Source organism: Oryx dammah, unplaced genomic scaffold (assembly GCF_014754425.2).
Source record: "Oryx dammah isolate SB20612 unplaced genomic scaffold, SCBI_Odam_1.1 HiC_scaffold_23, whole genome shotgun sequence".
Lineage (NCBI taxonomy): Eukaryota > Metazoa > Chordata > Mammalia > Artiodactyla > Bovidae > Oryx > Oryx dammah.
In genome coordinates, this window is record NW_024070207.1 from 93954562 (window position 1) to 93975552 (window position 20991).

General features: G+C 36.8%; 1 protein-coding gene across 2 annotated transcripts in view; it reads left to right on the forward strand.

Annotated features, from left to right (window-relative positions):
- The window catches only part of MED14 (mediator complex subunit 14), a 60222-nt gene that overhangs the window by 14189 nt on the left and 25042 nt on the right, over positions 1 to 20991 (forward strand). For both annotated transcript variants that reach the window (XM_040266177.1, XM_040266178.1), the window contains exons 5-16: positions 38 to 167; positions 618 to 746; positions 1068 to 1175; positions 1934 to 2066; positions 2779 to 2929; positions 3428 to 3539; positions 7600 to 7725; positions 10022 to 10100; positions 13307 to 13466; positions 16332 to 16526; positions 16921 to 17055; positions 19806 to 19882. In XM_040266177.1, coding sequence (XP_040122111.1) covers positions 38 to 167; positions 618 to 746; positions 1068 to 1175; positions 1934 to 2066; positions 2779 to 2929; positions 3428 to 3539; positions 7600 to 7725; positions 10022 to 10100; positions 13307 to 13466; positions 16332 to 16526; positions 16921 to 17055; positions 19806 to 19882 — 1535 coding nt within the window. The remainder of the gene's footprint in view (positions 1 to 37; positions 168 to 617; positions 747 to 1067; positions 1176 to 1933; positions 2067 to 2778; positions 2930 to 3427; positions 3540 to 7599; positions 7726 to 10021; positions 10101 to 13306; positions 13467 to 16331; positions 16527 to 16920; positions 17056 to 19805; positions 19883 to 20991) is intronic.

The window sequence follows — 20991 nt, forward strand, 5'->3', positions numbered from 1 at the left end:
TGTACATTATTTCTAAATCACTTGAACACTTTCGTAGGATAAAATTATTCCTCCAGACCCAATTACAAAAATTGAAAAACAAGCTACACTTCACCAGCTGAACCAGATTCTTAGACATCGGCTTGTAACCACGGATCTTCCTCCTCAGTTAGCAAATCTTACAGTTGGTATGTGCTTGGAATATATTTTTAAAGAATTGACTTGTTAGAATATTTTTAAAATCAGCTTTTGGGAAATATCTTTATGAAGTCTTTACCTACAATCTTGGTGGTGTTTAAAACTGTAATTTGTGCCATGTCATTTCACTGTATCTGGAAATACAGTGCTGGTATTTGAAGCTTAGAAGAGAGCAAGATCACCTGGGGCTGGAGGAGAGCCTGGGTCCTAGAGTTGAGCCTCAGTATTGTTCCTTGGTGTTTAGAAGAGTTGCCTTTGATTTCTTGATGACCTGGAAGCTGGCTACTGTTAATGCAGGAAATACTGAATTGTTTAAACACTTATGAAAGAATCTTCAATCTATTTAAGATTTCTTGTGAGCAAGACTGAAAAGTTCTAGGTTAGCAGGAGGAGGCTGCTTATTTTCTAGCAAAGTAGACTTCTTCTTCTTCTTCTAAAAGCAAATGGCCGAGTGAAGTTTCGAGTTGAAGGAGAATTTGAAGCCACCTTGACTGTGATGGGAGATGACCCTGATGTTCCATGGCGTCTTCTCAAGCTAGAAATTCTAGTTGAGGATAAGGAAACAGGAGGTAAATCATAAATACTGATTTAAATCATAAGTATTGATTTAAATGTTGGATGTTTTTATGTTATTGATACATTCTTGCAGAATAATACATGTGTTTAACAATTTATCCTGTAATTTGAAACGGATTTTATGATACTCATAACTCCCTACTAACCACAAAGGTTTCAGTGTTTCTATAGTATAATCAGTAATATTCATACATAGATAATTTCAGTTTTTTTTTTTAACTTATCGTTAGTGAGTATACTTTTCCTTAGTTGGTCTATGACACAGTCTGGACACTTTTCTGAATAATCACCTTCTTTTTTCCCGCCAATGGAAGATGGGCGAGCCTTGGTTCATAGTATGCAGATCAACTTTATCCATCAACTGGTACAATCTAGGCTCTTTGCTGATGAGAAACCTCTTCAGGACATGTACAACTGCCTGCGTATCCTTCTGAAATTTGAGCCCTGTATTTGTGAAGAATTTGTATCCCTCCACTGCCAACACACTTCCTTGGTGGCTCAGTGGTAAAGAACTCACCTGCCAGTGTGGGAGATGTGGGTTCGATCCCTGGGTCAGAAGGATCCCCTGGAGGAGGAAATGGCAACCCACTCCAGTATTCTTGCCTGGGAAATCCAATGGACAGAGGTGACTGGTGTGCTGCAGTCCATGGGGTCGCAAGAGAGTCAGACACGACTAAGTGACTAAACAACACCCCTCAGCACACACGTTTCCATTTGCCTCTAGTCCTGAACTAGAGCAGCTTAAACTCTCTCCCTTACCCTTTCAGGGTGGAAATGGGGCTTGGGAACTGGCCAGTGTAAAGAATAATGGTATATATATATTTTTTTTTTAACCAAGCTTTTCATTTTACTCTTGACTTTGCAGGTAAAAATTTTAAATAATGAGGTAGAAATAGTACTCTTTGGAGAGAAAAAATAGTACTATTTGGTCTACCCATATTCTCTAAACTATGATGAATTAAGGGGTAACCTGGACCTTATGTTTTGTTTATATTGGTTCAAAATTAAATGTAAAGCCTTTTTCTAAAATTATGTCCCAAATTGCACCTCCTTTTATATACATCACTGGAGAAATATAATGATCAACTTTTGGGGAATAGAGCATTTGTTATATGAAGTTTGCTTATACTTCTTTGGCTGTTGTAGTAATAAATTAGATTTGCTTAACGAGATCCATCAGATTCTTTCTGCTTATCACTTCAGTTGGAAGTGCTACACTCTCAGACTCTAATGTTAATCCGAGAGCGGTGGGGAGACCTTGTACAGGTGGAAAGGTATCATGCAGGAAAGTGCCTCTCCCTCTCAGTTTGGAAGTGAGTAAAGTTGATTCTGGGGTCATGCAATGACTGTAAATAATCTTTGTTTCTCCTTTTCTCTCATGCATCTGATTTTCTGTATATCTAGCAATCTGAATTTGTATGGTAAGGTCCCATGGTATCATAAACCACATTGGACATCCATAATTAGCACCTTTCTTAGAACATGGCATGTTTTAAATATGTAGATATTTGTCTGTTTGTACTAAATCTTACTATTCTTAAAAGATTAGATTACTCTGGCTTCAAACCAGATTGCTAACAGACCAGTAGGTTAAGTTACTGGGTATCATTTTTTTAAAATCCTTGCCAGTCACAATGTTATATTTTGAATTGTCCTTTTTACAAACTTTTGGGGAAGGTCAGTTATCAGATTTATAATCTTCTATTCTGCGTTTGAACTTTGCTTGGTTTTCATTTTCTGTAAAGGAATCAGAGGTGAATAGGCACCACTTAGAGAGTTTGTTTTGTTTGGTAATTTTTTAAATGTGTATATGTGTTTTTAATTCTATGTGTATTTTTTTTTAATGTAGTAGGTCATATTGTGTTGGATTACAGAGTAGCTGTCTTCCCAGTATTAATATTCCCTCAACAAAGAGTGAGGGCCTGCCATGTCCTAGACTTTGGATAAGGTGCACAGTAGAATCTCTTTTATTCCAGAAGTTAACAGATTGTTGGAAAAAATTCTTAATATTCTTTTTCTCTTTAGTCAACAGGTTCTTGGGAGAAAAACAGGGACAGCATCTGTTCACAAAGTTACAATTAAAATTGATGAGAATGATGCCTCCAAGCCTTTACAGATTTTTCATGATCCTCCTTTGCCAGCTTCTGATTCCAAATTAGTAGAAAGAGCCATGAAGGTAAAAGAACTCAATATATTTTAATATTGGCTTGATTAAATGAATATAATGTAACTTATCATTTCTACTTAAGCTTTTAGCATAAATTCTTTAAAATATCTAATGGTTCCTAAAACTCTTTATGAAACTTATTTTAAATGAATGTTATGCTGGTAGGTTTATTGTGGTTGTTTTAACATCTAATATGGTAAGGTATAATTTTTAAGATATTCTTGCAAATTTTTAAATTTTGATCAGATCACCATTTTAATTTTTGTTAAGATCTGCCATTTAATCACTATAACTATGATTAACAGTGTCTTGATCTATACTTGCCAGATGTTAACTATTGCCTTTAAGCTATCAGTACCATTGTTTTAAGTTTGCTTTCTTTTATCGGTTAACACTTCATCAGTGTGATTCTAAAAGGAAGTATCTTGAAGCATAGTAATCTACTCTCAGACTTTTAAAGTGAAAATGTTTGAATTGTACATAATGATTCTGTTCTTGTTTATGCAGATTGATCATTTATCAATAGAAAAACTCCTCATTGACAGTGTCCATGCACGAGCTCATCAGAAGCTTCAGGAACTGAAGGCCATTCTTAGAGGCGTCAATGCTAATGAAAACTGTAGGTTCTTTTAAATTGACATTTCTGGGGCTTTCCAGGTGGCCCTAGCGGTAAAGAATCCAGCTGCCAATGCAGGAGGCATAAAGAGATGTGGGTTCAATCCCTGGGTAGGAAAGATCCTTTGGAGGCAGGGCATGGCAACCCACTCCAGTATTCTTAACCGGGAGAATCCCGTGGACAGAGGAGCTTGACGGGAAGCAACTTAGCATGCATGTCTTTCTTTTGTTTAAATTAGCATCTGCTTTTATTTTATGAAGAGTCTTTTTTTAAATGACTTTTTTCCCTGATGTATTGATTTTGTTGTAAAAGCTGGGCATTTCTGCCTTTTAATTTATGATCTATCAAGCTTGTCCTAATTTTCCCCTCACTTCTTTCTCATTTAGCTTGACCTTATTTTTGAAATGTATGCATATTGACTCGGCTTAAAACTTCCCTATTGAAACAGAAGCTAACTTAACATTTTAATATGAATCTCATTCTTCTAATTTTTCTTCTAAAAGGTTAATAAGGCAGCTTTGCAAATATTTATAATGTGTTTATAAAATATGCCTCTTTGAAATGAAGCTAAATTTATCCCATGTCTTCAAAATAATTTTTTTAAATTGTTAATATATCAACAGAGTTCAAAATAAGAAATACAGGTGTACACACAGTGAAAAATCTTCTAATTACCTAGTATATTCAGAGCGTTAGGAGACGAACGGTCAGTCATTTAGAAAGTAAGTGTTTTCATTCTAGGAATACAGTTTCCAGTATCATGATGAGAACATTTACTATCCCAACCCCAATTGTTTTTGAGTGGTATTACCTTGTGCCCATAGTATTTTCACAGTCTTAATTTTTCTAATTTTAATTTCAATTTTTTCAAAATAGTATCATTGGTATTGTAGAAAATTGGGGTTTACGATCTTTTGATAGGCTCCGGTTTACTTTAGTATCATCTGTAAACAAGGCTTAGTAAGTTAAAAAAAAAACTCAGTATGATTGCCTGGGGGATATTTAAATTACTTTGAAAAATGAACTCTGAAAATGTGTTTATCTGGGAATAATTTTGTGTGTTTTTCAAGGATGTTATGAAGATTTTTCTTGAGTGGCACTTTGTAGCGATATCACTGCTTGAGTAGTCAGAAGATGTTGGTATAGCTGCTCATGTGCTCTTGAACAAGTCACTTAAATTCTTTGGGCCTCATTCTCCTCATCTGTATTTGAGGGTATTACTCCAGGCTCTTCCTGGATCTCTGATTCTAGTAGGAGTGTACTATAGCAGTGGTTTTCAAGCCCCGTGAGTCTGTTGAGTCCTCAGTGTTAGAGAAGGGTGCTTTGGAGACTTAAGTTTTGAAGGAGGGGGAGGATCTTGCATGTGAGGTTGGGCCCCTCAGCCCTACTTGAATCAGAGCAGTTGTGGAAATGAGGAAAAGGTCTGCTGACTCACCATTTTAGGACATATGCTTTAAGTTTTTTTTTTTTTTAATTCACGTTCACGCGTTTATACACAGCGTAACCTCACTTGATCGCTTTTGTGATGGGAAAGCATGCTTTAGTCAGATCCTTTGCTGAGACGAGGGGCCATAGTCTGTTCTGGGAATCTCTTTGTGCAATAACCCTTCATTAGCTGTCTTTTCTTCCAACTCCTCACTAGGATACGTGAGGAAATTAGTGGCTCGGAGAATGGAGCATTTCAAGAAAGGGCTAGAGAGAGCACAGACTGCAGGTTTTGGATAGCCCAAGGGGTAGTGTGTAGTTTCTTGAGGGTGGGAGATAGGGGTGAGATAGTCTTAGGGGAGAGTAGGCAAGACTTTTGGAGAGAAATTTTTAAAAGGCAATGTAAGGCACTAAAGGTAACTTGTCCTGCGGCTCCTCTCAGCATCACCTGACTCGAGGAAGCCAGGGTGCTCTCCCTCGAGTTGTCCTCTGTCAGCGCCAGATTCAGGGTCTCGAGATCAGTTTCAGAAGCTGTGAACCACACACAGCAATTCCTAATGGGGCTTAATTGCTTCTCTTAGTTTTCCCACTTTATATTACTATCTATTGGTCCATTCCGCTTGTCCTCAATAAACAGGGAGAAATGAAAGAGGAGAAGTGTGTATATTCCTGCTACAGGAAAAAGTAGTGTGCAGCCTGGTTATCTTGCACAGCCTTTAATTGTTTCTTTATAAGTTTCTCCGTTAAAACCTGTTGCCTTTAAATGCTCAGGGCCTTACGTATTTTATCAGTATTTTCTGTAAAGAAAAATACGGACACTGGTAACCATAAAATATGTTCAGAGATACATATGAACATATTTTCTATTAATATCTTTTGGACTGTGTTCTCTGTATTCTTCTCTGATTCCCTGTTTAAAAAATATTTAATTTTGTTAATTAGATTGAAATTATCATTGTTATCCCAGTTGTCAAGAGTTAGTTTTACTCTATTACTACACTTTAAAAATAGTTTTGCTTTAAAGAATACCTTCCTAACCTATTAGGATTTAAGATGTTCAGATGTGTTTTAAAAATCAGCAAGTCTGTTTCAAGTCTGTAAGCACTTTTAAAATTTTTCACTTTAATCTGAATATAGAATATTGTAAAAGAAATTCCTGTTTGTGCCTTTTTGTCCTGTTTTTTTGTTTGTTTTAGGTGAGAGTTAAGCTGGACCTGCATGTTAAAGATTTCTATGCAAATACATTAGATATACTTGAAAGCAGTTAGTTTTCATCTGATTAAATATGTTTCCTGCAATCTTTTTTGCTTTAGTAATTTATTTAGACAGCACCAGTGGCAACACCTCCCATTTTACTTGTTGCAGATTATATAGCGGGAGGTTTTGGTTTTTTCCTTTGGTTCAGAAAGGAATACAGATAATGTATATTATTGAGCACTTTGCTTTTCAAAGCACCCTTACAAGCTTGTCATTGCTTCTTCCTGAGAACCCATGGTGTGGACAGGAAGATGTCTTTGCCCTTCTTTAATGAAGTAGCATAGAGAAATCACCCCTGGTGAAAGGCTGAGCCTACATTACCACTCTCCTCACTGTCTGCCTGCCTTCTGCACTGTAGTTCTAGAGGAATGTGGTAACCAGGAGAGGCTATTCCTTTTGCCAGGTCATCAGTCTGATTAGCACTCGGTGGGTGTGCTTTCAGTACTTTGCTTCCCTACTGGATTTTGTTAATGTTAACTTGTGAGATTAAGGAGAAAGTTAATTGGGCCTGGTGGAAATACTTTGAAACTCTAGAATGAGTATTGGGAATTTGTGTTTAGTAGTTTGCCTCTGTTCTTATTTTATCTGTGACTTGAAAATGAGGTATATAAATAACTTGAAAAAACTTTGTCCTATGTAATAAATAATGCTTAATAGCTTTCAAATGTTTTTTAAATATATGGGCCCTAATTGCCAGAAAAATCTCTCTTTATGAAGAATGGCATTAAAAATATTTAGGTTGTGAATGAAATATACTTTATTTACCAAACAACTTTTTTCCCCCACTATATCAAAAAGGGACTTCCCTGGTGGCTCAGATGGTAAAGAATCCGCCTGCAATGCAGGAGACCTGGGTTCAATCCCTGGGTTGGGAAGATTCCCTGGAGGAGGGCATGGCAACCTACTCCAGTATTCTTGCCTGGAGAATCCCCTGGAGAATGGACAGAGGAGCCTGGTGGGTTACAGTCCATGGGTTGCAAAGACACGACTGAGCAATCAAGCACACATATCAAAAAGAAAATCCTTAAAATTAGCTATTCGTAATTACTGACTGAAAGCAAAGCTAGAACACACCTCATTGAAAAGGTTAAATTTTCATTAGCTATTTTAACCTTTTTAAAGGAATCTTGGCGGGTTTTTTTTTTTGGCTATAGTATTTGGGATGGGTATGTTTGTTTCAGGTCACCTTGTAGGTTACATTCTTCCTTTGAGTTATTAATTGACATAATAGTACTAATCTAGGTTAGCAAAGTTATGTCTTTTCTCTAATATTCAGATCATTTCAGTAGTTGGTTTGTTTCTACTTGCTGAGAAATATATATATTTTTTTTTGGGGGGGGGAATATTCAGATAGAAATATAATTAATTTTTACCTTTTCAGCTTCCATAGAGACTGCACTTCCAGCTCTTGTTGTTCCCATCTTGGAGCCCTGTGGTAATTCAGAGTGTCTACATATTTTTGTCGATTTGCATTCTGGAATGTTCCAGTTGATGCTTTATGGACTTGGTAAGTTACTAAATGATAGACTCACTCAGTATAAAGAAAAATATTTTTAACAAAAGCAGAGTAAAAATTTTTGCCATTGGGTATTGGGAAGGGTGGTATAAACAGTATATAGGAAGTAGATATGGAAGAAATAACTGACTGGTGTCTGTTCCTTGGGGCCCATTTTAACTCTCTTGTACAAGAAGTTAAACTTCCCAATATGAAGTCCATTCATGTTGTTTCTCTTATGTAAAAGTAATAATGTTGATGGCTGATCTTTTCTTAGATTAACTGTTTTACCACTAATAGTTGGGTGTCATGGAGAAGACTACAATCTAATGTCATTTGTGACTGAAGAACAAATTTATGATAGTATAAATATCTCAAGATGACTTGAATACAGAATCCTGGAGGAAAGAATTTTTTTTTCCTGGCTTAAACACAGTAGAAATTGAAGTTTGATTTCTGGCATGTTCTGTTACCAAGTTGGTGTTCTGAAATGATGAAACACTGGAAACTTAGTGTTTTTGTGTTGCTAATGATATAGTATTCTTGAATATGTTAGCACATTTCCCATTTGAAATTAGTTTTAAGCCAGATTTATGAAAATAAAAATCCTTTCTGGTTATATTACATGGCTATAAAGATAGATTTTTCTGTGAACTGCTCATGGGAAAAACTGGCCTCACTACTTTGAATTACATCACATTTATGATGGCTAAATGATAAGTGACATGTTAGGAAATTGTTCTTCAAAACTTTAATGGTTTTCTTGATAATTAAAATAGTACATACTCATATAAGTAGAAAAACTAAATGTGTAAAAATGAGAGAAGCAGTAAACAGTTGCCTGTTGGTAATCATTGTTTTTAAGGGATGTATGCTTGTCTTAGCTCAGGCTGCCATAACAGAGAACCACAGAATGGGTGACTTAAACAACAGAAATTTATTTTCTCACAGTTTTGGAGATTGGAAGTATGAGATAAGGTTGCCAGCATGGTCAAGTTATGGTAAGAGCTCTCTTCCTGGCTTATAGTTGTCAGCCTTCTTGCTGTGTCCTCACATGGCAGGAAGAGAGAGAGAGAGAGCAAGCTCTCTGGTGTCTCTATAAGGGCACTAATCTTATATGAGGGCCCCACCCTCATGACCTTATCCAAACCTAATTATCTCCCAAAGGCTCCACCTCTAAACACTATCACATTAGGAGCTAGGGCTTCAACAAATGAATTTGGGAGGATGCAATTCAGTCCATGGACTTCCCAGGTGGCTCAGTGGTAAAGAATCCACCTCCCAATGCAGGAGATGCAGATTCAATCCCTGAGTCGGGAAGATCCCCTGGAGAAGGAAATGGCAACCAACTCCAGCATTCTTGCCTGGGAAATCTCATGGACAGAAGAGCCTAGCAGGCTACAGTCCATGGGGTCACAGAGTCAGACACGACTGACAGAGCACGCACACAATTCAGCCCATAGCAGTGCTCTTCTAATTTTTTCTCTACTTTTTTTTTAGTTGAAATCATTTTATATTTTGCTTTTTGTTCAACATTCTTTTTCTGAATATATGTATTTTATTGAAGTATAGTTGACTTAGTGTTTGAGGTACACAGCAAGGTGATTTAGTTATACATTTACACATGTATTATTTTTGAAATTATTTTCCACTATAGGTTATTATGAGATATTGACTGTAGTTCCCTGTGTATACAGTAAACTTTTGTTGCTTGTTGCATATCTATTTTATTAAATTAGAAATCTAGCATTCTATTCAACATTCTGTTATTAGCATTTTCTCATGTCATTAAAAATTCTAAGTGACATTTAGCAAGCTAATCTTCAGCCAACAGCTCTTGCTTATTTAGCAAGCTAATCTTCAACCAACAGCTCTTGCTTATGCCAGAGATCATTTGTGTTTAATAAATAAACATTTTAATGAAGTTTTATAGTTTTTATAATTTTTAAAATTCTAAGTCTAGTGATACTATGAGTTTTAACTACATACACATTTATAATATTAACTAACTAGACTAAGAGTTTGGGTAATTAAAATATGGGCAAATAATTTAATGTATTTGTTACTCATTCTTCCTGCTAATGTACACTTGCTATTAATTATCTTAACTATAACTCTCCCTAAAAATTAAAGAAGGAAAACAAATTAGATTAATTTATGCCTCATGATGCATTATCATTTAGCTTTTCTCTAACTTAAAATAACACTACTTTCTGCCTGAAACAGTAACTTTCATTTAAATTTTGGGTTACCTGAATATCTTGTGTCTCGTGTAAGCCATTAATTAATGAAGTGCTTTATGCTATAGACCAAGCCACACTGGATGACATGGAGAAGTCTGTGAATGATGATATGAAACGGATCATTCCTTGGATTCAACAACTTAAGTAAGGCTATTTATTTAGCTCAGAACTAAAAATGGAAACTTACTTTGACAAGATATATTTTCTTCCCCATCATTATTCTTGATCAGCCACTATCCTTAATATTTATGATGTGAAACTTGAGCCCCTTTTGGTACTTAGAATCTAAATTTTCTTGAATTAGGTCTGAGATGGCAGTGCTTCATATCAAATTCCTCTCGAAAACAAATATAGGTATGAAGGGCATGACACTCAACTTTGATTCCTTGTCATGTTATCTCCTGTATAAGCACTCTACAAATCACTTACACAATGAATTCTATTGTATCTAGTGTTCTGTGCAGTAGATTCTTCCTAGGATAATCTTCATGGTATGAATCGACCAGCTCATACTTTCAGAGTAGTCGTCTGCTTTATTCAGTTTGTCTCAGAATTCTTCGAATGCTTCAGACTGTTACACTAAATAAAATTGAAAATGATGCTAGAGATAATTGTTTGAGGTTTCATTACCACCCTGGTACACAAAGGTATCATTATGGCAACTCTAATAGACTCTTTAAATCAGTAAAACAGAATTCCAAGGAATAAAAATAAATATCAGAGATTAAAACCAAACTGGCAAATGGTGTGGTGGGGGTGGGGCAGACTGTTCAGTGGGATTTTAATACTTAAGTCTTAATAATTCACATCTTGCATAATTTGAGGTTGTTGGGGAGTTCCAACTAGTAGAAATATAGCCTAAAGCCAAAGACATCAAGTCCCAAAAGCTTTAAACTTATCAAATATGTACTGTACTTAACACATTATTTATAGGAAAGGTCTGTCACTTATAATGCTTCTCAGATGATCTTTGATCAGTTTATCACTAATCTATCATGGGACATTAATTTTTTGAAATAACTTTATTGAAATAAAATTTGCATAGCATAAACTTCAATTGTTTTAAGTGTACCATTCAACGTCTTGTCATAAATTTACTGAGTTTTGTAACAGCCATAATGACAATCCGGTCTCAGAACACTTAACATTTCTATTGCCTCAAAAAGATGCTCATTTACGGTTAATCCCCATTCCCAGCCTCACCCCAGGCAACTATGAATCTGCTTTCTGTTTTTGTAGATTTTCCCTTTCTGAACATTTCATAAAAATGGAATCATAACGTATCTGGTCTTCTGTGACTGGCTTCTTTCATTTAGCGTAATGTTTCCAAATTCAACCATGTTGAAGCATGTACCAATTCTTTATTCCTTTTTATGCTTAACTAACATTCCATGGTATGACTAGGCCACCTTTTTTATTTATTCATTCATCATTTGATGGACATTTGAATTGCTTCCACTTTTTGACTCTTATGAATAATGAAGCTGTGAGTATTCATGTGCAAATATATGTGTGCACTTTGCATTCCACTAGGAGTGGAATTATTTAAGAAGCTACCATACTAGTTTCCAAAGTAAGTGTACCATTTTACAGTCACATCAGTGTATGAGGGTTTCCATTTCTCTACATCCTTGTCAGCCTTTGTTACTGTTTTTGACCATAGCCACCCTAGTGAGTATGACGAGGTATGACTGTGGTTTTAATTTATATTTTCTAGGGACTATTAGTATTGGGCATCTGTTCATGCGATTAATTTTTTTAATAATATTCACTGAAAACAAATTCTAGGAAAAAAGAAATGAAAAAACATGTTCAAAATATAAGCCCCAATTTTTTATTAGAGTCAACAGTCATAAAATTGCATTGTAATAAATAAGGTCAGAACAAAAAATAATAAAAAAATTCAAAATCTATACATTTTTCATTGAAAGTACACATGTATAGACAAGTTACTCATCACTTAAACTTTTTGTTCCACAAAGTCATAACAAAAAAGTTGAGTGAAATAGCAATTCCTTATGTGCTCTGAAAGAATATCTTGCATTTATTATTCATGTTTATAATTTATGTATATTTGTAATATATTTAGAATTTTTAATGTGGCAAAAGAGTTTCTGGTTTGTTGTAACTAATCTAAGTTGAATTGGTGATGATAATTATAGGAGATATTGTTTATCTTAAATGTTTCTGTGTTTTTTTAAAAATAACATACGTAGTAGAGATACCAGTCTCACAAAATATGTTGATAAGACTGGAAGTAGAGATTTGAAAGCATTTTTGGCAAGTTCAGGGTATTTGTTTTTAACTGTCTTCCAAAATGAAGTATGTTTTGGTATATTTAAAAACTTTATCATCATTCCTTTATTAATAGTTCTAGCAGTTGATCCTGTGAAGCTATAGTTAAATTTGTTTTTTTCAGTATAAAAAAGCAGTTTTCAGATTTTATACATTTTTGGGGTAATAGTTTTCAAACTGCTCTTAAAATATTACACATTAACTATGGTTTTACTGCACATAGCTAGCACGCACTTTGTATCACACGTAGCTCATCACTCAAATGCAACAGCACCCAAACTGGTCTGTACCCTGTTATGTAAGACAAGCCAACTGATCATGAGCTTGGATGTTGTGGCATTGTTATATTGCTATGAAAAGCTTCTAAATGTGTATTCTTACTTTTTTAGTTGTCTCATGGTGGATCAGTGAGTTTGTGTACCTATCATTTTATCTTTTTCACATGTTAATATGATATTGGTCTCTAGGATAGATAACCAGATAAAAGGAATGAGAGGGGCACTACAGTAAAAGCAACAAAGTGAAATCTAATGGCTTAACTGAGAGAGGAGGGTAATGAACACTCACTGGCACCTGCTAGACATACCCATCACTTTTATATGAGCAGGATAAAAACTGGAACTGGAGATCTCCAGTGATAACCAGGAAAATGAGATACTTTTATATTTATTTGTTGTTCTATTTTGGTTTATAAACACTTCAGGCATTTTATAAAAGATGTTGAGATTAGTTTGTGTTGTCTTATAAACCATAGGAGATCTTTCATCTCCTATAATAAACTGATACTTTCTCAGCCTTAATACTAGTGGATTCTACCTTATAACTAATTAAGGTCATTCACACTGCAGTTTAAACTCTTTAAACTAAAATTAGTGGTCCAGTACAAGATTAGAGAAATGATTCATCATTATAGTCATATGTCCTTTTAGTAGTTCAGTTAAGTTTCATATATTCATTGGTTTTTTAGTGGGTTTTAATAATCTGTTTGTAAAACAGTAGCACACAGTTAATCAGAAGTCTGATTTTGTGATGTGGATGATCTCTTTTAAACTAAGGTTTTGGCTTGGACAACAGCGTTGCAAACAATCTATAAAACACCTGCCTACAATAACCAGTGAAACATTGCAGCTGTCCAATTATTCAACTCATCCCATAGGAAACCTTTCTAAGAATAAGCTGTTTGTCAGACTTACCCGTCTTCCACAATACTACATTGTAAGTATGCAAAGGGGTGATTTCAGTGATTTAATTCAATAATTCTGTTTGTATCTTGAATCATTTATTGTTTAATTTGCAAATGTATTTTTTATTGGATATTTGAATTTTGTATAATGATTCTGAAGCCAAGAGAGGGGATAGTTGGTAGGGATGGGGCAGAGAGAAAATCTTATCTGTAGGAAATAATACAATGATTAGGCGGGTTTGGGGAATATAAGGTATGCCCCGTCCCGCAACCCAGGATCTGTCCTATAGTGAGGCCTAGTTTCTGCTTGGAATAAGGCATCTCCTCTATGTAAGACAAAATTTGAAAGCAACTGTTGTGAAGATTTGGAGATGTTTTGGTGTCAGATAAACTTGTTTGGTTTTAATAAAATGTTAGCTTGCATAATGCTGCTTTTTAAACATGATGGACTAAATTAGCTTTATTTTCTCATCCTTAATTGAAGGTATATGTATCCGTTTTGTTGATTGCATGTACTTTTCAGTACACAGTAAAATCCTCATTTTTTCACCCTTTCTAGATTTTTCTAGTAGTTTCTTTCAGATTATTGAACTAGTTAAAATTTGTAAGAGCTTGAAATATGTACTCATATGTTTCATAAATGTATTTCCTGCATGTAGAAGTTTTTGTGTACACCAAGTAGATACTTTTGGCTAAGATTCTAAGGTGTTTGAAAAACTTAATTCAACAGGAGTGAATTTTTTTGAAGCTTTAAGGTGTACTTTAAAAAGATACTGTCATCAAAAGGTACTCTGTGTAGGCTGATATATCTTAAGTTAGGGTTACTTATGTTGACAAGTCTGTCATTGATATGAATTCACTGTTTTCTGAATTGTAAAACCCCAGCTGTGGAACTGGATTTGGCATGTGACAGGATTGTTGTTTCAGTTCTCCATGTGCTGCCTGATCTACATGTATTTTCTGACTTTATTTAGTATCAACAAAATGCCAGGCTTTCAGTTTCAATAACTAGTGGTTTATTATAAAGCAATAATTTGTTTCACATGGTTTAGACCAAACTGAATGTATATCACGCTTCATCCTTCTCACTTAGGAGTACATAATAGTGGTGAAAACTACCATAGCCTTTAAGAATAGAGGAAAGTGTTATTGCCCTTAAATGTCTTTGCTATTTTACTTTTGCTGGCTTCATTAAGATATAATTTACACACAGTAAAAATTCAGACTTTTAAGTGTCTGGAGTTTAATAAATGCATACAGTTTTGTAGCTGCCATCTCAGACACAGAAGCGATCCGTCACCCCCTAGAATTCTTCATGCTTCCTCTCTATAATCAGACTTTCCCTCTGCTCTCTCTGACCACTGACCTATTTTTTTTGTCTCTACAGTTTAGCCTTTCAGTCGTTTCTTTCACTTGGCATAATGCCTTTGATTTTCATCCATATTGTTGTATTTACAATACTTCATTCTTTTTATTGCTGAGTAGTGTTCCGTGGTATGAATGTATCACTGTTTAGCCTCTCGTCGAAGGCCATCTGCATTGTTTCTAGTTTTGGGCAGTTGTGAATAAAGCTGCTATAAGTATTTGCATATAGATTTTTTTGGTGATTTCTTTTGGATAAGTAAAAGTGGGAATGTTGGGTCACGCACTAAGTGTATGTTTGGCTTTATAAGAAACTGCTAAACTGTTTTTCAAAGTGGCCAGACCATTTTGCATTCCTGCCAGCAATACATGAGAGTTGTAGTTGCTCTGCATTCTTGCCAGTACTTGTTATTGTGATTTTTTTTTTAAAGTTAGCCATTCTGATAGATGTGTAGTGGTATCTTATTGTAGTCTTAATTTACACTGCCTTGATGACTGATGATATTGAATATCTTTTCATCTGCTGATTTGCCGTCCATATATCTTCGGTGAAGTTCCATTTTACTTTTAATTCATTTCCTCAGTGTTGATTCTTAGGTGTTGGCCAAACAATTTCCTGAAGAGACTATGTGGGGAGGTGTAGGGTAGAGAGAGGAGAGAGACAGGAACAGAGACAGAAAAGTGTGTGTTGGTCAAGAGCCCTGTCCAGTGGCATTTATTTCTCTCACTCAAGTATTTAGGGGACTCTTCTTAAATTTTAGGTAGACCTTGAAAATAGCCTCTATAGTGAGAGCAAGGTCTCTGGATCCAGACTTCTAGGATCAAAGCGTGAGTCTGTCACTTCTCAGCTCTGAGACCTTTGACAATTAATCTAAGCTTTTTGTGCCTAACTTTATCAGAAAAGTGAAGATAAGAATCCCTACTTCATTGAGTTACTGGGATTAAATGTGTTAACATCTGTCAAGTACTTAGGAGAGTATAGGGCTTCCCTGGTGGCTCACCTGGTAAAGAATCTGCCTCCAATGCGAGAGACCTGGGTTTGATTCCTGGATTGGGAAGATACCCTGGAGAAGGGAACGGCTACCCACCCCAGTATTCTGGTCTGAAGAATTTCATGAACTGAATAGTCCATGGGGTCTCAAAGAGTCAGAGCAACTTTCAAACAGCTGAGCAACTTTCACTTAGTTCACTCACTAGGAAAGTACGTGGCGCATGATAAACTCTATCGGTATTAACTATTGTTCATGTTCTTGTTATCCTCATCCTCATAGTGACTGTATATTTCAGTTGAAAAGTCAGGGTTTATTTTTATATCCTTCCAAGTATGAGATACAGTTCTCATTTTTTTTCATCATTGTTCTTTAGTCTGCTCTGTTTTTTAGAAAACAAATTACATATTTTATTGCAGTGCTTTTTTTGAGATCATGACTGATTCGTCCTTAATTCTGAGCCCTACTTGATACAAGGAGGAAAATATTCAACACTTAACAGTTAGTTATGTCTCTGAGTCTCATTTCTGATTTGGACCTTTTTAGGTTGTAGAGATGTTGGAAGTTCCCAACAAACCCACACAACTGTCGTACAAGTACTACTTCTTGTCTGTGAATGCAGTGGATCGTGAAGACAGCCCTCTCATGGCCCTCTTGCTGCAGCAGTTTAAGGAAAACCTCCAGGAATCAGTTTATCGTACAAAAAATGGGAAACAGCCTAGAACCAGTACCAAGCGCAAGGTACGTTCACAAACAGAAATGAGCCCAGGGTTTGTGTCTCTTAACTTTGCTGTACTCTTTTAACTATTTTTAAATGGGAAAGAATTAAGTATGGTTTTTAAGAGGCTGGCCAACAATAAGGTTTAGGTAACAAATGTCTCCACATTCTTGAAAATGCTTCTCCTTTAATTAATAATTAATTGTACACTCTTTCCCACAAGGCAGCTTGTTAAGTACATAATATTTACTACTAAATTTCCAGTGTTTAGGTCAGTATTTGCTCAGTAAAAATTTGTTGAATTAAGATTTGTTTTGGTTAACTTTGACTTTTGTTATAGTAGTCCAAGTGCTTAACTGATTGCATCACATACTTTTTCTTTTTTTAACCCACTTGTGTTCTTCACTTAAATTCTAGTTGTCTGATGATGTATGTCCGGTAGAATCCAAGAAAACCAAACAATCAGGAGAAATGCGTGCCTTCAATAAAGTTCTAGCTCACTTTGTCGCTATGTGTGATACAAACATGCCATTTGTAGGACTTCGGTTGGAGGTAATTTTTTGGAACAATTTTGGGTACCCAAAGAGTAATGTTTTAAATGCCTTGCTAAAGCTACATGAATTCTATTAGGAGAACCAGATGGTTGTGATCTTATTTATTTGGGGAGGGGTGGGGTTGAAATCACAACATCTCATGGTATACATATATACCATGAGATTATTAAATTATTTATCTCTGATTCCAAATTGTAGGCCTTCTGTTCTTTGTGGAAATGGGAAGTAAATTCTACCCAGTTAAAAAAAAAAAAAGACAACTTTTGAGAACCATACTTGTATACCTCGAAGGAGCATTATTTACCTTTTTAAGAGATGGTTAATAGTTAAAGGGGTTGCTTATTTTTCAGTGGGTGAAGCTCTACATATTGCTTACTAATAAAACTGGGTTCCTTTGTGAGAAGCAGGTCAGAAAGAGTATTAAACTAAGTTTTTACTTTTTTCCCATGGAAGAAGCAATAGACTTAGCCCCAGTTAGTGTCTTTCAAGAGTACACAATTGTGTGATATTCAGCATGATCCCCAAGCATGAAAGGAAAGGGAGGTAACAGAACCTGCATTTTTGTATTTCCAAAAAGGGCTTTGGCCAAGGATTGGCAACAATTAAAAAGTAATACATGAAAATCTTAATTATTTCCCTCTAGTTTAAAGTTTTACTTTTTATAAGACTCCTCCCTTCTGTAAATTATTGGTGATGAAGGAAAGACCTAGAAATGTGGAAGTGGATTATTTGTTAGGCTGATGATAATAGTCTTGGGAAGACTTGTTGAAAACACTTTGATGCTTTAGAGCAGGAATCAGCAGACTTTTTCTATCAAGGGGCAGATAGTAAATATTTTAGGCCTTGTGGGTCATTTATTATTGTTGTTGAGTCACTAAGTTTTGTCCGACTCTTTGCGACCCCATGGACTGCAGCACGCCAGGCTTCCCTGTCCTTTGCCATCTCCTAGAGTTTGCTCAAACTCATGTCCATTGAGACGGTGATGCCATCCAACCATCTCGTCCTCTGTCGTCCCCTTCTTTTGCCTTCACTCTTTCCCAGCATCAGGGTCTTTTTGACTGAGTCAGCTCTTCGCATCAGGTGGCCGAAGTATTGGAGCTTCAGCATCAGTCCATCTCTTTTTTAGCTCTTCAGTTTTGCTGTTGTAGTGTGAACCAGCCATAGTTGATGTTTAAACAAATGAGTGTGGCTGTGTTCCAATAAAACTTTATTTACCGAAACAGGCAGTGGCTAGATTTGGCCCATGAGCTCTGGTATGCCAGTTGCTGCTTTATAGGGCTTCAGGATCTAAAGGCAGAAAATAAGGTGTGAAATTGTGAGGAGCAGCAGTAGCCCAGAAAATCCAAGCCCAGAAATAGGTGACTAAAGTAGATACTCATGTCCTCGATGTCCCAGCTGCTACAGCTGTAAGCCTGATGAGTGTCCTCTTGTCTGGGAACTGTCCAGAGCTCCTACAGTGTCTGTGCTTCCAACTATTTGACTCTGTTGTTGGGGTTTTTCATCATGCTACATGGATTGATTGGGCTTCCCTAATGGCTCAGACAATAAAGAATCTGCCTGCAATGAGGGAGACCTGGGTTCAATCCGTGGGTTAGGAAGATCCCCTAGAGGAGGGCACGGCAACCCACTCCAGTATTCTTGCCTGGAGAATCCATGGACAGAGGAGTCTGGCAGGCTACAGTCCATGGGGTCGCAAAGAGTTGGACATGACTGAGTGACCAAGCACAACATGTGGATGGATTACATGAATATCATTCAGTTACTCCCTTGCAGTGGAATGGGAGGCTACATGATACCCAGGGGGAATGCCTCAGTCATTGTCTGCTCTCGTCCTCATTACCCACAGGCTAGAAGTTGCAAAAGCTTGTGTCTTACACCTGTAAGCGTATTGGCCTTTTTTCTCCTTCTCTGTGTTCCTGTACCTGTCGCACATGTAGGCTATTCAACATTCTGTAGTACTCTGTTGAACTCAATTAAGCTCTTAAAAACTTTCTCTTCTCTCATTGAAAAAGACGATAAAGGCAAAAAAAGCAAGCACATTTTCTGCTTAAGGTAATTTACACTGAGATGTGAATAACTAAATCTGATCTTAGCAGGAATGTTGATATTTGTGATCCATAGAACAGAGGCAGTGTTTTTGAGCTCTCCCACACTTTGCTGTCTTTTGAATCTGGAGCCCTACTTCATGGTCAGCAGCTGTTTTTCTACATCTCTGCTCTTCCCAGGCCCAAAGAGCAGGGCTCAGTGACATGCTTAAGGCTGCCTTAAATCCTTTCTGGGATAAGGTGGATATAAATATATAGTCTGTCAGAGAAGACCTGGGAATATCTGCTTGAAGGCACGTGTGTTCCTCTGCTAGGTGACTAGAATGACTTCCCAGCATACCCAAATAACCTGTAGTTGCACTGACAGGGTCTCTGGGTAAATCCATCAACTGAAAATCTTCTCGAGTTTCACAGAGGAAAGAGTTATTTAAAAAAATGTATTCCAGAAAAGTTGTAAACTGAAAAATACTGTTTGTGATTAAAAATGAGATGTGGCTATAACTCATAATTTGTTTTCAGATAGACGTTAATTGCATCATGCAAGGCAACCAGTCTTATTTAGTTCCCCAGGAAATCAGATGAGGGGGGACAATGCTCACGACTCTAGAACAGATGCCATGAGAAGAGAGACAGTAGTACTTAGAAAAGGTAGTTGCCTTTGTAAAATTGGTGGTCTCATATAACTGTACCTTTCTCTTTCCAGTTGTCCAATCTGGAGATTCCTCATCAAGGAGTGCAAATGGAAGGTGATGGCTTTAGCCACGCAATTCGCTTACTGAAGTAAGTCCCTGTCACGCGTCTGATGTGGTGCCACACACTGCAGCCATACTGCCAGTGCTAATCCTGCGAGTCAGCATGAAGCAGAGTTCAGAGTCTGCGGATGTCACAGGTTTCTGTATGGAACTACACAGTCTAGGAGAGGATTCTCTTTTACCTGCGAAGTGGATATCCAGTACCTGTTGGTATTTTAGGATGTCCTTCCCCTGGCTTTCTTTCATTCATTCAGCAGATGTTTACTGAGTATATGTATCAGGCTTGAATTCTGGTAGAGCCCTTCAGGATGCTGTGGGTTCACATAGCAGGGGGATCTGGGCTAGTTTGAAAATCAGGAAGGGTATCCCCACGGAAGTACCAGTTGTACCTGGACTGAAGGAAAGGTGAGAAGTAGTCAGAGGAAAGGGAGCTACAGTGGGAGTGGGTGGGTGCCCCAACCAGAAGGAGTAACTGCTAAAATGAAGGCTTAGAGGGGAGAGAAAGCTCGGCATCCTGGAACTGAAAGAAGTAGGGCATGGCAGGAATTAGGGGAGATGAGCCTGCAGATGTACACAGGAAGGGTCAGATCGTATAGGGCCTTGGTGTAAATGTCCTCAAGGAATTCACTTTATCCGAATGGCAGTAAAGAGCCATCAGATGATTTTAAGCAGAAACTGAAATCATTAGATAGGTGTTTTTTTTTTTTTTTGAAAGCTCGCCCTGATAGCAACATGGAGAATAAATGGGAGAGGAACAAGAAAGACTGAAGTAGAAAAACCAGTTGCTGAAATGGTTCACACCAGAGTTGTTGATAGCTTGGACCAGGGCAAGTTCCATAAAGACTTAGGAGATGAAGTCTTTATAAGTGATACTGAAAGAGAGAGAGAGAGAGAATAGAAGGTGGCAGAGATGACTCTTAGTTTTATCTTGGGCAGATGATGGACGGTGGTGGTGTTTATTGAGACAAGGGAATGAAGATGTGAGTTTGAAGAGGTTTTGCTAGGTTTGAGGTGTCTAGACATCTCTTTGGGCAGGCAAGGATGTGTCTCAAACTCAGGTGACAGGTCTGGGCAGGGGAAATAGATGAGTCACTACCAAGGTGGAAGTAATTAAGCTGGGATAGTAACTTAGATCAC